The 16369-nt window shown below is 42.6% G+C and overlaps 1 protein-coding gene across 1 annotated transcript; it reads right to left on the bottom strand.

Annotated features, from left to right (window-relative positions):
• Window positions 1-233: 233 nt before the first annotated feature.
• clu (clusterin) lies at window positions 234-12449 on the bottom strand. The gene is made up of 10 exons (XM_084082414.1): window positions 12365-12449; window positions 7495-7660; window positions 6279-6427; window positions 5855-6025; window positions 4745-4915; window positions 4059-4290; window positions 3731-3871; window positions 2572-2798; window positions 1536-1723; window positions 234-1184 (listed from the first exon to the last, which is right to left on the bottom strand). Exons 2-10 carry the CDS (start codon window positions 7610-7612, stop codon window positions 1172-1174), a joined length of 1410 nt encoding a protein of 469 aa, XP_083938540.1. The 5' UTR covers window positions 7613-7660; window positions 12365-12449; the 3' UTR covers window positions 234-1171.
• Between the last annotated feature and the right edge of the window lie 3920 nt (window positions 12450-16369).

The raw sequence follows: 16369 nt of genomic DNA, 5'->3' as shown, positions 1-16369 counted from the left end.
CTCTGAACTGTTTTTCCTTTATTGGGAGTTTGAGGAGCAGTGGCCTAAGTTCATCATTATTATGATTTGATATTGTGAGTTTCCTTTGTGTAAATCGTGAAGTAAAAAAACAAATCTTTTCAGTGAGAGAAACATCAGATGTATAGAGGTTCATGGGTGTCTTTCCATCTACATAATATCCATTACGGAGAATACTAGTTGCTATTTGTCAATAGATCGCACACACACAGGCATAGATTTTAGCAGGATTTAATCACTATGCATCGTTTCATTGCTAGACTGTCGATACAGAAGGATTCAAAGCAATGCTGACGCTGAGAACAACTACAGAAATGTCTTTTATATATGAGCAAATGCTTCCTCAACCTTCTAGTCTCTAAAAACAGCAAGCTAATTTTACATCACATCAATACACTGACATGTCAAGATTTCTTGGGGAAATGCTCAATTTAGTACTTACACAGATCCGTGTGATGATCAACAAAAGTGGTAACTAGAATAGTTTACTTTCCCGTTTGCATCTTTGCAACAAGACAATTTTATTCCATTCGCAAGTAATGCACGAAAAGTGGTTTTGATGTCAAAGATGATTTCGGGAACTCTGGTACACAAGCTGGTTCTATTTTTGCCTTGATTTAACCAGTTAAGTCCCATTGAGATTAAGAATGTCCTTTTCCAAGGAGACCTAACAAAGATAGGCAGCAGGATGAGGATTTAGTATGAATTACCCTGATTTACAGTAGAATGTTATCTAGAATGTTCACCTAAAGGATCTTCATTTATTTGTCTACAAAGGGTCAATGTGCTTAGCGGGGCTACATGTCTCAATGTGAAGTAGGACTACATATTTATCTTCCAGCAGGACAAGGTGTAACAAATTGAAAATTTGTAGTTGAAATGTCATTTTTGCAAAGACTGTTCAGTAGACCATACAGTAGAGCTGAGAGACCATCCAGTATCTAGGTGAGCTCTGGTTAACGATTTCCAACAGAATCCCAGAATTTGCTGCAGGAGTTTCATGGTGTGCTGTGGGACTTGAGGTGTGCTGTGGGTTTTAAGGGTTTGCCACAGGGCATTCAGGTGGGTTTAGGCGTTGTTCAGGCGTTCAAGACTTGGATTCATCCGAGACATTCTATTGTCAGCAGGCTGCGGAGCAGGTTATCTGCTGGCTTTACTTGACCACTCTACAGAGGGGGAGAAAAGAAATACAAATTAATTGGATTTTTCTATTCATACAGTACACGCACACAGTGACCTCAAACAATAGTAGATGCCATGTCCATTGTCATAGCATTGTTGTAAGACTTGATCTTGATTGAAACGGTAGCACCTAGAAATGGCATTAGATGGTTGATTAACAGAAAACGTTTGCTTCTCTCAACTGACATGCAATTACGGATACAACAAGTCTGAAATGTCACTAATGCCTTATGCCTGATCTATACTTGGTTGCACACACCGATGCCCGTCTAAGTATAACTGAGGCTTAATGGGACGTTGCATCAGAACGTGTGTCCGCCCAGAGGGACACTCACATGGAGGTCTCTTTGTAGCGGTCGAGAGCCTCCTGGGCCACCACCTCGGAGAACTTGGGGTCGGACCAGGGGATGTCTCCAGGCACGGTGAGGGTCATGGGAGGAGAGTCAAAGAGCTTCACGGACACATTGGTCTCCCCTGGAGTCTGTGCCTCACCATTCTTCTCCTCGGTGTCCCTGGAAAGAACCTGCATGTAGCGGACGGGGAAGGGAGACGTTTAGTAGTCTGTCAGTGTATACACACTAAGTATCTCTGATCTCAGCTCATGTTTAACGTTATATAGACCAGAGCCGATTCAGTGCTGTATTAGACTAATTAAAATCTGCTGGTACCTATGTAAACCCCTCATTGTTAACTTGGATCTGAGAGTGTAAATATGGATCCAAATGGACCCTATTAGGTTGTTTCGGTCATTGTCTGCAAATTTGTCCACCAGAGAATGCTGAAAACTCCAAAACAAACTTGGGCTGAAACAGCCATGTGGTTAGACTATGCAGTATGCACACCTCCATGTTTTGTTGTTGGGGGTAGAATAATTTTGTCTCTGTAGGAAGAGACAAAATTAGGTTTGAGGCATTTCTATTGAATTGGACAGCGTCGGGACAACATAAAAGAGGCTAGTGAAAGAGGGCCGTGTCAGGCGGAGACAAATAGAAGATGTGTCACGGCTGGGTCTGCGCCCGGCCCGCGTGCGCTCCAACTGGCTGAGCCAGCAGGGCGCCGCATCCCTCAAGTTGTTAGTTCCTGCCTGGCACCATTCACACCAGCCTGCCATGTATTTTCCATCTCTCAAGCTAGGAAGACAACAAATGAGAGAGAGGCTGACCCACACATAGAGGGCCTGCCAGATGGCCGTCCAACAGGCAAACGCAGGCACCAACCTAGGCAGGCGCCTAGTGAGAAATTAAGCACTCTCACGCACTGTGCATTCTAATCCATCCAATAAAAATACATTTTAAAACAACATGTAGGGTGTACATAGTTTAGCACCATGTGTCAGATGAGTCATTGCGGGCAGAGTGACAGTCAGCGTACCGTCTCAATGTGAAACATGCCATCCTTGGTCTTGGTGTCGTTGGCCAATGCTGACACCCAGCCAAACTGCCTGTTGAACAAGTCAAGGATAGAGGAGGTGTTGAGCATCTCTTCCTCAAACCTCCTCAACATTGTGGTGTACTCCTGGGTGAAGCGTTCAGCCATGGCCAGAGCCTCCTCCAGCTGCTCCTTCAGGGGCCCCTCCAGGGGGTTCCTGCCTGAACAATCTGGGGTAAAGAGACACAATAGAAATCTCTTCATATTGTCAAGAGCTTCAGTCCAAGATGAGATATCCACCGTGTGGAAAGTATTCCCTGCTCTTACAAATCATTAACATCCTCCTAACTGGATTCCTACATACTGTATTGTGGGTGCTAATCCTGTGTGTTGGTAATGAAAATAAATTATATTAACCTGTTAGAGGTCGTCTTAAGATCGGTGTTTAATGCCATGCTCTCTTTCATCTTTTCATCTTTCATCCCTTTATTTGAGTGTTGAGGGACTTTGTAAACTCTCTAAAAAAGGTTCTGTGCAAATCCAGTTTATTATATCACTATTCAAATATTTCCTGCTTTGCCTTGCCGTCCTGACAAACTCAACAAAGCCTTGCTCCAGGCAGAAAGACAAAACGACAACTAAAATGTTGAGATGGTAAAATAAAAAAAGAATCTTGTTGGAGCTGGCCCTAATGGTATTAGTGACAATTCCATCACCCCACCTCCATTCAAAATAGGGGGTCTGCTTTCCAGAACACGAGGATGGAACGGTGCTTAAGTTATGACATCCATTTACCTGTTGTCATAAATTGGCTTACATAACGGGAAGCAGAGTTGCTAGGGTTTGCTCTGCCGTCAAGAACAAAGCACAGGCTAACCCAATCAGCGGACAACAAGTGCCTTTAGAGGTTTCTTGGAGGGACACACCGAGACCATTACGGGTATTAACATAAGGGTACTAATACAAGTTATTGTTTTTTTAATGTTGATATACAAAGACTATACGTTGTTTAAAAGTATTTGGCCAACATATTGTTGCTTACTACTTACTTTTTATATTTTTTAATTTAATGCCATACTTCGTCATACAATAGTGTCACAAAAGTAGTGAAAATTGCTTTTCTGTTCAGAAATGAAGAAAATGCACAGGAAAATCATCGCACCGATATGTTGGATTTCTTTGCATTTCTGGCATTCATTGCGGAGCTTGATGCAGCCAGCTGAGTTGCGGCGTATCTCCCGGCACGTCATCTTGCCGCCGCCAAAAGGCCTGGTGATCACCACATCCTCGTTCACACTGCCGTCTGATATTCAAGACACACACAAAAAATGATATAACTTTTTAACCACATGAACCCTAGCATCCCTATTCTGGGAGTGGCAAAATAGGTGAATATTTGGCAAATAACAGATCTACAACCTCGATTTTCTGTGAAGAGATTTGGTTTAGGGGAAAAGGGGGGACCAAGTATAGACATTACAAAAATATACCTTCATTGGTGGGCGCTTCCATTTCTTCGTCCATGTCCATCATTGAGCCAAACAGGTTCCTGGCCATGCCCATCATGGGGAAGAAGAGGCTCTGGAAGCCAGAGTGTGGCTCCTGCAGTGGGGAGCGGGCCACGCGGACAGGCCTATCCAGCCCCCACAGGCTCATGGGCATGCGGAACGGACCGGGGAACATACCTGTAGGAGGGTGAATGGTCCGCATGTGGTCGAACACCTGAGAGAGACAGTGAAAGACACACCGAGAGGCAGACCTATTATTCATCCAGCGTTTGATTGAGTTTATGGTTAAACAAATAATGAGAATGCGTGTGTGTACAGGTTTGCATTTAAACGCATACATAAGAGAGCTGATCAAGATGTTCTAAACCTTTATTTAATTTAATGCATTATCATGTGATCTCCACCAGATGATGTGCAGTTGTGTAAAATGTGAGTACAAAACTATTGTATTGAGGCTGTTTGTGTGTCTGGGCTACTGTGTACTGTATGTGTCACGCTTTCTGCTAATTTGTCCATCAGACTCAGAGGGTGCTGAAAACGTCAAAATAATCCTGGGCTGAAACGGGTGTATAGATTATCACCAAATCTCTCTTCCATAACCACATTTTGAAATGTCACCAAATCTCTGATCATTTTTATTCTACTAGGAACAGAAAGACGTCCATCACCTTCATACTGTCCAGGAAGATGCTGTCCACACTGTCAGCCACTACAGAGTATTTGTCCTCCAGGTTGTGGAACTGTTCAGTCTGTCTCTGGCCCTCTCTCTCCAACACGTCTATGTTCTCCCCGTTCACCCAGATAGAGAATGGAGATGTCCTGTTCAACACCTCCTCCAGCTGGAGAGGAGAGGAGGCAAAGGCAGGAGATAATGGATCAGTATTTACGCAGTTGTAATTTTTGCATCTTTATCATGCATAAAAATGATAAAGGGGAGAGAGTGATTACTGAATTAATAAATGAATGTGTGGTAAATGGTCTGCATTTTTATTGCACCTTTATCCAAAGCACATTACAATGTGCATTACATTCACCCATTCACACACTAATGGCGGAGGCAACCATGCAAGATACCACCCGCATCGAGGGCAGTTAGGGGATCAGCGTCTTGCTCAAGGACACTTTGACACAAAGCCAGGAAGAGCCAGGGATCGAACTGAGAACATTCCGGTTCTCAAGCGGCCACTCTACCTGCTGAGCCACAGCCATATACAGTAATCGTCTTTTCCTGTGCTAAATATGTTGCAAACATAACACTATAAAATAACACTGCCTTTGTGCAGTGTTAGCTTTGTTTTGCGTGCAGGAAAGAGAGCATTCCATTCTATTGAGGCCACTGTGCAGAAAGGTCGAGATTATACTAATAAAGCCTTATGTGGTAGAACGATGTGGTGTAAGGTGTTTGTGAGGAAAAGATAATGGCAGCTCTGTCTGATGAACGTTGCAACTAACCAATTAGAGCCCAACCGGTGCCACATTTTTAAAACTTTTTGATTAATATGAAAACTTTTAAAACTTTCCAAAATAGGGATACCAGGTTGAAAGTGGTAAAAAATCGGAACACAACCCATTTTGAGCTTGTAGATTGTCTATTTTCACTTTAAAATGTTTTTAAAATAACAAAAAAGAAACGGTTTAGGACAAATAAGGTTTGGCATCAAATATGCGCGGCATAATAACTTGGAAAGAGAAAGAAAGATGTTTAGGGTTACAATTAAGAAAATATCAAGAGTATGGTGTGCGTGCGTGCGTGCGTGCGTGTTTGTGTTTGTCCTGACCTGACGTCCCACCAGTCCAGCGCCACTGCTGCAGGTTCTGGAGTAATATTTGATGCAGGTGTTCTTCAGGCAGGGCTTACACTCCTCCCATAGAGCCTGCATGGTCTCATTGCACACCTCCTCCTCCTGCTCCAGCTTGGACTCCATCTGCTGAGCCTTACGCATCGCCTCCTGCACAGAGGATGAGAGAGAGAGAGAAGGTACCATAGTTAATCACTCTGGTTTGTTGCATACTTGGTTCTCTTTTTGCAGACACTTGTAAGCAAATAATAAAAATCTGTATTTTGTGTTAAATTACTGATGTCATCTGTAAGTAGCTGTGTAATAGCGAGTAGATGATGTACAGCGAGCCTGTCGTTGGTGATTAGGTTTCTAACTAATCTCTCTCCTCTTCTCTCCTTTCCTCTGGAGACATGTACTGTACCTCCTTCTTTAGCTTGGTCTTCTCCAGGTCTTCGAGGAACTTCTTGTGGTCCTCAGAGGACTTCTCCATGACGTTCTTCATCTCCTTCACTCCATTGATGGCGTTCTCTATCTGCTTGTCCAGATACTTCTCACCCAGCTGAGAGATCTCTGCGGAGAAAGGAAATTGGGATATACAGCAGGTTATGTCTGTGCTGTGTGTGCGTATGTGTGTGTGTTGTTTTTATTAGTGTGTCCTAAATAATCCACTTTCCACACATCATGCCTGTGCAAAATCCTGTATATAAACTTCTACGCAGGTGGACCTGGATTGGCCATGTCCTCAGAATGGACATCAATGCGATCCAAGAGTCGCATTACTGGACCCCAGAAGGCAAAAGAAAGAAAGGGAGGCCTAAAATGACATGGCGTAGGACGATAAGAGAAGGAGCTCCAGCACCACCATCAGAGCTGGGGGACCATAGAGAAGATGGCCAAAGAAACTTTGTTGCTGCCCTATGCGCCAGCCGGCGTAATGGGGTAAAAGTAAGTTAAGTAAAATAAGAAATCCTAAGAAATCCCTCACAACAGATTTCCATAGAAGGAGAACATGCAGAGATGGAGCTAAATACACTAATGTCCTGAGTGCCTGTATTCCCCAGCGACCCGTTACCCCTAAACCAGTGGTTCCCAACACTGGTCCATTGGGGACCTCTCAGGTACCACAGGTTTTCCAAGTCTAACTAGTCCTTAATTGTGCACTTCCAGATTTTACTGTGTGCCCTAGAACAGGGGTCTTCAATGTTTTTCAGGCCAATGACCCCTTATCTGAGAGAGAGATGAAGCAGGGGCCCCCTACTACATTGTATAAAATTGTGTTGCACTTAACGTTTTCATTAATTTCATAGCTTCATAGATTAGTTTGACAGCACTATCATCAGTATTTTGAAAATTAATGTTTGTTTTGTTTACACATCTTTTCTATTATTCATGCAAATGTGAATTTTCAGACAGTTTGTAAACCCTCAATATTTAATCAAATTGACTGTTGCCTCTGTACTTGGTCTGCTCTTTTTTCCTCTACACCATCTCTAGGGAAATAGGGCGTTGTGAGCAGGTAGATCTGCTATTTTCGGCTAATGTTCTCACACAAAGATTTGGCGGACCCCCTGTAGTAACTCTGAGGATCTCCTAGGGGTCCCGGACCCCCTGTTGAAGACCCCTGCCCTAGAACTTACGGTTGAGGTCTTCTTTAGAGGGAGGCAGGATACAGTTGACAGAGGCCAGAGTCAGGGCCACCACAGCCAGAGACTTCACTGTCGTCTTCTTCTTCATCATCATCATCATCATCAGCATCCTCTCTGACTAGATCGGGGCCAGCAGGCAATGCAGATAAATGGAAAGCTGAGAAACACAGAGACGTAAGTAAAGGGGAAAGCAAATGCATTGTATACACACATATACACAATCATAAGCACACAAACCATCACCCATTATGTTGTGTAAATTATACATGCGTAGAAATATCTAATAAAGTTTGCCAGAGAGAAATTACCCAACCTGGACACACACACACACGCGCGTGCACGCACGCACACATACATGCGCGCTTCCTTGTAAACCATACATAAGCACAGAATTGTGGAGGAAAATATGCTATATGATGTATCATCTCATCTGTGTGAGCTTAGCCAGACGATCAGAGATGTCCGCCTACTGATACATCTGGTGACATCTATATTCAATGAATGGGCTAAAACTGTGTGGAAACAATCCAGAGATTAAAAAACAGCATTGCAGGAAACAAAGCAAAGACTTTAGGTTGGTCTGGCCTTCATAATGGGAATGGGACGGTATCAGGATTGGTTTTCAAAGCAGTGGGCGTACAGTAGGTTTGTTCTCCACCGTCCAAGCCCATTCAATACATTTCGATTCCTCCAGATGTGTTAGCAGGTGCAGATCTCTCATCGTCTGGCTATGCGTGACTAGTGTGAGCTCATCCCTTTCAACCTCTTGACCGTGCTGTTGTTGTAATGTTACCATGTCTCCACTAGAGGGGGTGATGAATAACATCCGTAATAAAAAAAACGAGAGAGAGAGAGAGAGAGAGAGAGAGAGAGAGAGAGAGAGAGAGAGAGAGAGAGAGAGAGAGAGAGAGAGAGAGAGAGAGAGAGAGAGAGAGAGAGAGAGAGAGAGAGAGAGAGAGAGAGAGAGAGAGAGAGAGAGAGAGAGAGAGAGAGAGAGAGAGAGAGAGAGAGAGAGAGAGAGAGAGAGAGAGAGAGGGGGGTATGGGTTTTACATGCCCCATAAATTCAAACACATGATGACAAAAGTATGCTTGTGCTTGTGCAACTATGCATTGCACAAATTAACAAAAAACACCAGATGGCCCTTTGCCTTTACATCACTTCCCTAAAATTAAATCCAGGAGGGGCGCTGTAGAAAAACATCAGACAGAAAAAAAGGGTGATAAAAGGATGTCTTCTGACAGATTAGATCACATTCTGTCCTGTGTGTGGAATGGAATGGAGAGAGCTGCTTGTCATGCAATTCGCTCTCTCGCTCTTTCTCTTTCTCTGTTGGTCTGACTGTCTCTCTTTCTCTGTTGCTCTCTCTCTCTCTCTCTCTCTTTCTCTCTCTCTGTGTCTCTCAGACTCTTTGTGACTGCAATCTCTGTTGATTATTTGTACTACCTCATCAAATCATCCTCTCAATGCATGGGATCTCAAAATGTGTAAGCCTTGGAGCTACAGTTAATCTTTTAAAGTTATACTGTTGTTGTTCGTTTAAGAAAGGCCGTACCAATAGGAAACAAGAGATCAAAATGATCTTGCGGAAAAAGCTTGTACTGTGGCTTAGCTGATGAAAGAACTGGTAGTTCTTTCTTTGACTTCTAGCAATATCTACTTCTCCAATGAGGGCTTTGCACAGCTGTGTCTGTCTCTAATTTGTACTATACTTATCGTCAGTTCAAGTTAACTTCTTGGCACATTCGTACTAAAGAAGCAGCATTCTGTGTGAATCCGTCCTATCAGAAGTTAGAAAAGGTTTCCACTACTAAAACATAAGTGTTTTACAATTCACTGCAACTTTCATGTAACCAGTGTGTCATATGGCCAAAGACAGTGGCTCAATATTTATTAATAGCATTTTGATAGCTGCGCCCTCCCACTGCACACTGTCCCAGTTTCCAATGCCCCATTTTAAGCTGTTTAGAAAATGTTATTGTAATGTAATCTCATCCGGAGCAACATCACACATCACTGAACCTGTGAGCCTTATGTTGTGAACAATGCTCCCTGTGCTAAAACAGTGTTCCGTTGGTTCAGAATGGCATCAGCTACTTAATCACTCTACTGGCCTTGCTGTCAAAACAAGACTCCTCCTTCTGAAGTTCTGTACAGCTTGGTCTTTAAACAAGACCAGCCCAGTGTCCTTCCGCTGTCCTAGGGCCAGTGGCACTCAACTCATGCTGGGCAGGAAGAAAATGTCCCAATTCTGTCCTAAATGGCTCGTGGTTCAAGGATGATGCATTGGCTGCAGCCGCTTGTACAATGAGGTTAGCTCCTGTGCGACGGTTAACTGGTAAACCAAGGTGAACTGTGTGAACAAAGTGAACTGTAACATGCAGGGTAAATTTAGGAGCAACCCTTTGGAGGATTCACAAAACGTTTTCTTCAATGCCCTTTTATTGTGCTAATACAGAATGAGTGGAAGAGAGGGCAGGAGTTAGTAAACTTGGAGAACAAAGAGACAGAGTTTATAGAGGGCAAAGAATGAAGTACTGAGAGAGAGAGCAGGGGGTGACATGACTCAAGTTTTTTCAGCTAAAATAAAATCAGCCTACTCACTTTTCAATCAATCAATTATTCTTCCCGCATCCGTTCTCAATTTCATTTTTTTGGACAGTCATGCCAACAAAGCATCTTTAAAATGTATATTAGCTGACAGAGACAGCAAGGGAGAGATAGAAACCAACACAGAGAAAGAGATGGACAGAGGCATAGACAGAATCAGTTGGTATTGGCTCTTTGCTTAATTTCAGCAGCAGGGGTCTTGGTTACACAAGGAAAAGAATGCTAGCATACACTGCCATACCCAGGCAACACTGTTCCAATCCAGATGTTGACCACGTGCACATGCAAGAACAACAAATTGTGAGTTTGGTTTTGACTGACACAACGTTTAAAGCAAAACTCGGATCCCATTGTGAACTTAATGTTCAATTGCTAACAATTGAAATAACAAAAATAGTTATAATCATGATTGAAATACAACCACATTTTAAAGATGCCTCTTCTTTGGGCTATGGTACAGATAGGAGATAAGGCAACTGTGATTGCTGTGTCAGAGCACTGGCTTAATAGTCTACCAAATCCAGCATTTATGATTTAAGTCTGACACTGGGGTAAGACAAATGTTAGCTAGTATATTCACAAAGACTCCTAGAGCTCTAAAGTAGGACATTCTCTCCACAGGGTGCTTGACCTCGGCATGAGAGGATTTCTTCTGTGTTAAAGCCTTTCTGATGAAGCAAAACATTGTTATATAAGGATCAGAGACCTGTGACTGCTCTAGGTTGATTAGTGAGTTGATTTCTCTCTGCTATACATTCGGCTACAGTCAGGGTTCATTTTACTCAGGGATTGCAATAGACTAAACACTAGCCCTGTAACAGTGCTTCATTGAACGCTTATTTTTCTTCTTTTTTCGACTATTTCCCATTAGGGGTCGCCAGCGGATCATCCTTTTCCATCTCTTCCATGTCCTCTGGAAGAGGACGCCAATAATCTAGTCTCGAGACAGACTCCCAAGAGAGAGTCTGGCTTGAGAGACTACCATTAATCAATACTCGATTTTGTGACCAAACAAAACCTTGGAAAACAACAATTTCCTTTGTGTCAATTCAAAAGAATTGTCACTTGTTATAACACCTTGTTAAAAACGAAAAATGTGTGGCACGTAAAACACCATATAGCTCTAATCTGTAATGGCATCAATTTCTCCATAATGAGAGATGATGTTGGCTCATGAAATGCTTGTTGGACATTTTGCATCAAAATAACTGTTTTAAACTAGAAACTATATCATTGGGAAATCAGCTAGGGCAATGGCAGTGTCCACAGAATGAATGAATGAATCTATGAATGAATATATCTACTTACTTACCTACTGTACCTACCTACCTACCTACCTACCTACCTACCTACCAAGCTATCTAAATCAAACTGAAATTCAGTCACTGTTATTGAAGTAGCTCCAAAAAGGAATATGACTGAATAATATATTGCATTGCATAAATAAACTTTGTGCTTTGAGAAGAAAGATCTGTATACAAATGCAAATCTTAAACGTCTTCCCTCCAGTGTTGTTTTTGTCCGTACTGTGAAATGAAAAAAACACCCCGAGTTCAACAGAATGTTTTTAACATTAGTCGCAAATGTGTGTTTAAAACCTAGATTGCAGCCACGTATCTTGAATCCCTTTAATGTGTAATCCAGTTGTTGTTGTTGTTGTGGTCCTGACCACTGATTGGTCTGCAGCTGAGCCCACACCCATGAGTAAGCACTATAATACACTCACAGCTGTCTCACACAGACATGATGTCAGTGTTTGCGCACCAGCTAAATGTTTACATCATTGAGAAACCATTCAAACTGCAGTTCACACACAGCACACAAAACAGATCTATTCTATTGTGCACACTGTTGCATTATGTTATTGTAAAACGACCCTACTCCTTAGAGAGTATTTTTAAATGTATTTTTATGTTTTGCAAACACACATAGGAACAGATGCAATAATTGCATCTGTGCCTGTGCGTTTGCAAAACATAAAAATACATTTTTTTTAAAAATGCAATTGCTTTATTTTCACTATCTATAATAATGCACAGCTTGTTTTCTTGAAATGTGTTAGTAGACTATTAGTCTACTGCCACATTTCAAGAAAACAAGCTGTGCATTGTATTATGTGCGCCACTCAGTTCCTACGTAATGAACAGAAGCACTCACAATGAAGAACAAGGTTTTGTCAACATCCATCCCACATGCATCAACATGAAAAAGACCGCAACTCTCCTTTACACGCACGCACGCACTAACTCACCTCTCCAAGGTCCGTGTCTCTTCTCTCCACGGTGGAAGGCAGCGCTGTTAGCCTGATCTCCCGCTAGGGCTTTTATAGTGACGGGGGGCGGCGTGTGTGTGTGTGTGTGTGTGGGGGTGGGGGTGGGGAGGGGGGTTGAGTCACTGTGACACCGCCGTGCTGCTGGGATGGGGATGGAGGACTTTTCCAGAAGTTGTGTAATTTATGGCTCAGCGGTCAAGGCTGCGGGGCTGCGGCACGTCCACCAGGGGGCACTGTGCGGCTTTCGTTTGGCTGGGGAAATACAGTAGCCTGATGTGTGCTTGCTGTTAGTCCAGGACAGGTACTATTAGGTAGTAGGTACCAGTACCACTCTCTCTCTCTCTCTCTCTCTCTCTCTCTCTCTCTCTCTCTCTCTCTCTCTCTCTCTCTCTCTCTCTCTCTCTCTCTCTCTCCAATCCAATTAAAATCAGTTAAATTAAATTCAAAGGTTCAAATGGGGCTTAATTGATAGCATTATGATAAAACAATGGAAATGGCATGACAGTTAAAATAGCAGCACAGATGATTTATGGTGGTGGTTGTATTCCATTGGCACTGAAATATTGCTGCTGTGTTGTTTACACATTGCTGTACTTCACCCATCAGATATGGATATAGATATGTTGTCAAATTGTTTTTGGGTGATTGTATCTATGGGAAGTGTCTGATGTCTCGGTACAGTTGGCAGGCAGTTAAAACTCGGTTTCCACCTCATTTTGTCTGTCTTATCTTGGGAGTCAGGTCTGCCTGCATGTGGTGGCTTCTCTCGATGGAGAGTCTATTTTCACTCAGTCTGTACTCTGTACATATAGGATTTCCTTTGTTCTAGATCAGTCCGTTCTCAGGTATTCTACACTGTGTTGAGGGCCAAAAAGAATTCCAATTTGCTATGCTGGGTTTTCGTTGATTCTTTCCAATGTGTGATATAGTTTTCTTATTGGTTTCTTATTGGGTTTAGTCTAGAGGGATTTCTGTCTGGTGGCTCTTCTTTGTGTTTGGCTTTGAGTCCCTGAACTGTCACTTTCATTTAGGAGATTATAACATTTAAATGCTCTCTTTTGAATTTTGATAAATAGTGGGTATATATCTTCCTAATTCTGCACTGCATGTGTTGTAAATCCCCTCCTGCCCAGTCCTGGGTGAGTGGAGCCTGAGACTGGGCACTTAATAGACACAGCTGCATAGAACTGAGTAGAGTTTATTATTAGCCTCACCTGCATTGGTTGTTTGTAGAAGACCTTCAAAATGCACTCACTCCATTCATTGTTTGAGGGGCATGCTGGAGAGTGAGTCTGCAGAATGAAGTTAGTTCCTTTGTAGTTTCCTTGTTTAGTTGTTCTGTTCCTATTCATGCATTATTTGATCTTAAATCATCATCGTTTCCTCATCTTCGTTTGTCCAATGTATACAACATTGTGCTCTGCCATCATAATAAACATCTCTGGATTAATATCTACTCCTCTGGTAGTCCTACTCCTCTGAAATTCTCTAATGGTAGACTTAAGTAACCAGCAACATCATAAAATAGCATGCTATCATACAGCATGCATTATTTGGTGTTTTCCATTGGATACAGACAAAGCATTTGTAGAACTCTGCAAGCAGCCTCAATTTGGTGTTTCACCCATTTTGTAAAAGCTTGGTTAAGAGGACCCCAGACCTTGCAACCATAAAGAGAAATGGGTTCTATCTTACAGAGTCCAATATTTTGAGACAGATTTGAATTGGGAAGTCCAACTTGATGTTCCATTTGATGGCATAAAAAACCCTTCTGTCCTTGTTGCCCAGCTTTGTTGAAGTTGTTAACTAGGTGCTGATGTTTAGATAGGTCGTATCATTTTATTGAATGGTCAAGGGTAATCAAATCTTGGTTAGAATAATTATTGTCAAGGCACAGGTCTGGGATAATGTGTGCAGAAGTTCAAGCTCCCCCTCCCCTCCCCTCCTCCATTCTGGGTCAAGGGATACGAGACACGGTACTGTAAATTGTGGGTGAATGCTGCCAGGTGTGATTAAACAAAATGAAGGATGGGTGGAACTAAAAGCTACTGAGTCATGTAGCCTACAGGATTGTCTACAGATTGTGATAGAGATTATTGGAAAACAGTTTGTTTTGACTGGAGGCATTTGGACTGAATCCTGCACAAACAAGTTATAAAGTTGGTGAGTGTGTTTTGTGCACATGTGCACATAAACACATACTGTATGTGTGCATGTGTGTGTTTATTTTTGATGGACTTTCAACATGTTTATACTTTATAATGTATATACTGTACAAAAGCATGTATGCATGCACTCGGTACAAGGCTCTTGTAACTGAAGCCCAGTGCCTTTTTCATAAAGTCACGGTTATACAGTATTACTGGATGTAGCCTACATACAAAATCTTTGGAAAGTCCCAAAGTAAAACGGGAATGAAAAGATTTGTGCATGTATAGTCGGTGTGTTCTCATAATGGCAAATGCAGCTGTGTGTGTGTGTGTGTGTGTGTGTGTGTGTGTGTGTGTGTGTGTGTGTGTGTGTGTGTGTGTGTGTGTGTGTGTGTGTGTGTGTGTGTGTGTGTGTGTGTGCGCACGCTCGTGTGTGTGTGTGTGTGTGTGTGTGTGTGTGTGTGTGTGTGTGTGTGTGTGTGTGTGTGTGTGTGTGTGTGTGTGTGTCCGCGTGTCCGCGTGCACGCACGAGATGTGGAAGGAGTTTGCCTCACCATTACATGTCCTCTTTAGCTCCCTCTCCTGCATGTGGATCTTACTGGGAGTCAGCCGAATGGGGTCTGGGTGGACGATGGCCGACACAAGGTAAGACAGACAGACAGACAGACAAGGTGTTAGGAAAAACAGACTGTAACATTCTAGAATGACTACGGAAACATCCAAACAAAACGTTGAAGTCTTTCCAAGACTTTCCGCGCATGCATTCAAGACTTACTGGAACAGTGCACCAGGACACCTGTCTTGTTGGCCCCTACAACAAGACTTATCTCACTCACACACACACACACACACACACACACACACACACACACACACACACACACACACACACACACACACACACACACACATTCTTTAGTCTTGTGTCAGCAGCACTCATTCCCGGAGGTGTAGACAGATCATAAAGAATGAATGGTCGAGGTCATTTCAGCAAAATATGCTTCTATCAGTTCAAGCCCTCAATAACTTTTATTCAATGCTGGTGACTCAGAACAGCGTCACTTTTTAGCCCCATGTACAGTGGCGTCGTTAGGGGTGGGCTTCGGTGGCTATAGCCACCAATGTTTTGTCCAAAGCCACCAATACAAAAAAATTAAAAAATAACAAAATTAAAAGTTTTTTTTTTTTTTTGAATTATGTATCTATCACCCTAACCTAACCCTACCCCTAACCCTAAAACCGCGAATAAAGTAACCAAAAACGGGGAAAAAAGCACCCTAATCCGCGAAATCCGCCGAAAAAAACGTGCGCGCGCGCTTCGCGCGCGCGCGGGAGGAGGGGCACAAGTAGAGACCTAGCGACGCGTCTGCCCATGTATGTTTTCTGCATTCTGTAGTCTGACATTTCAATACAACTGCATGTATTTTAGGTTTGTACCAGTATACTGTTTGAATGACTACTGACAAATCGCTGCTATAGGATTGCAATGGTTGAATACTACAGTATTTTCCTGATTACCTCACTACCTAACATTAACCAACATTTACATTCATTGGAAAGCCTGGAGGATTGGGGGGAAAGTCTCTCTATCAGTGGGATACTCAAAGCACCTCTTGGCTGGCCCTTGACTTGGTTGTCACTGTCGGTGGAAACCTTTGTGTCCAAAACTGTTACTTTTCAGGAAATGTAAAAAAAGAATCTGTGTTCCAATGTAGTTATTATTTAGTCACAAGCATGCAACATGCACATTTCTCAATGGTTCAATGTTTATAAAACCCACAGTTTTGTTTGGATGTTTCCATAGACTTACAGAACCACAATGGAAATAAGCCTT

Source organism: Gymnoscopelus microlampas, assembly GCF_963454915.1.
Source record: "Gymnoscopelus microlampas genome assembly, chromosome: 16".
Lineage (NCBI taxonomy): Eukaryota > Metazoa > Chordata > Actinopteri > Myctophiformes > Myctophidae > Gymnoscopelus > Gymnoscopelus microlampas.
This window is presented reverse-complemented; position numbering and strand designations above follow the sequence as displayed.

Bases quoted from the DNA above. Each gene is read 5' to 3' on its own strand.
- clu (XM_084082414.1), bottom strand. From the start codon at position 7,612: ATGCTGATGATGATGATGATGATGAAGAAGAAGACGACAGTGAAGTCT. The intron at 4,916-5,854 runs GTCAGGACAAAC...TCTCCTCTCCAG, and splicing joins CTGGACTGGTGGGACGTCAG to CTGGAGGAGGTGTTGAACAG. The intron at 3,872-4,058 runs GTATATTTTTGT...CTTGAATATCAG, and splicing joins GGAAGCGCCCACCAATGAAG to ACGGCAGTGTGAACGAGGAT.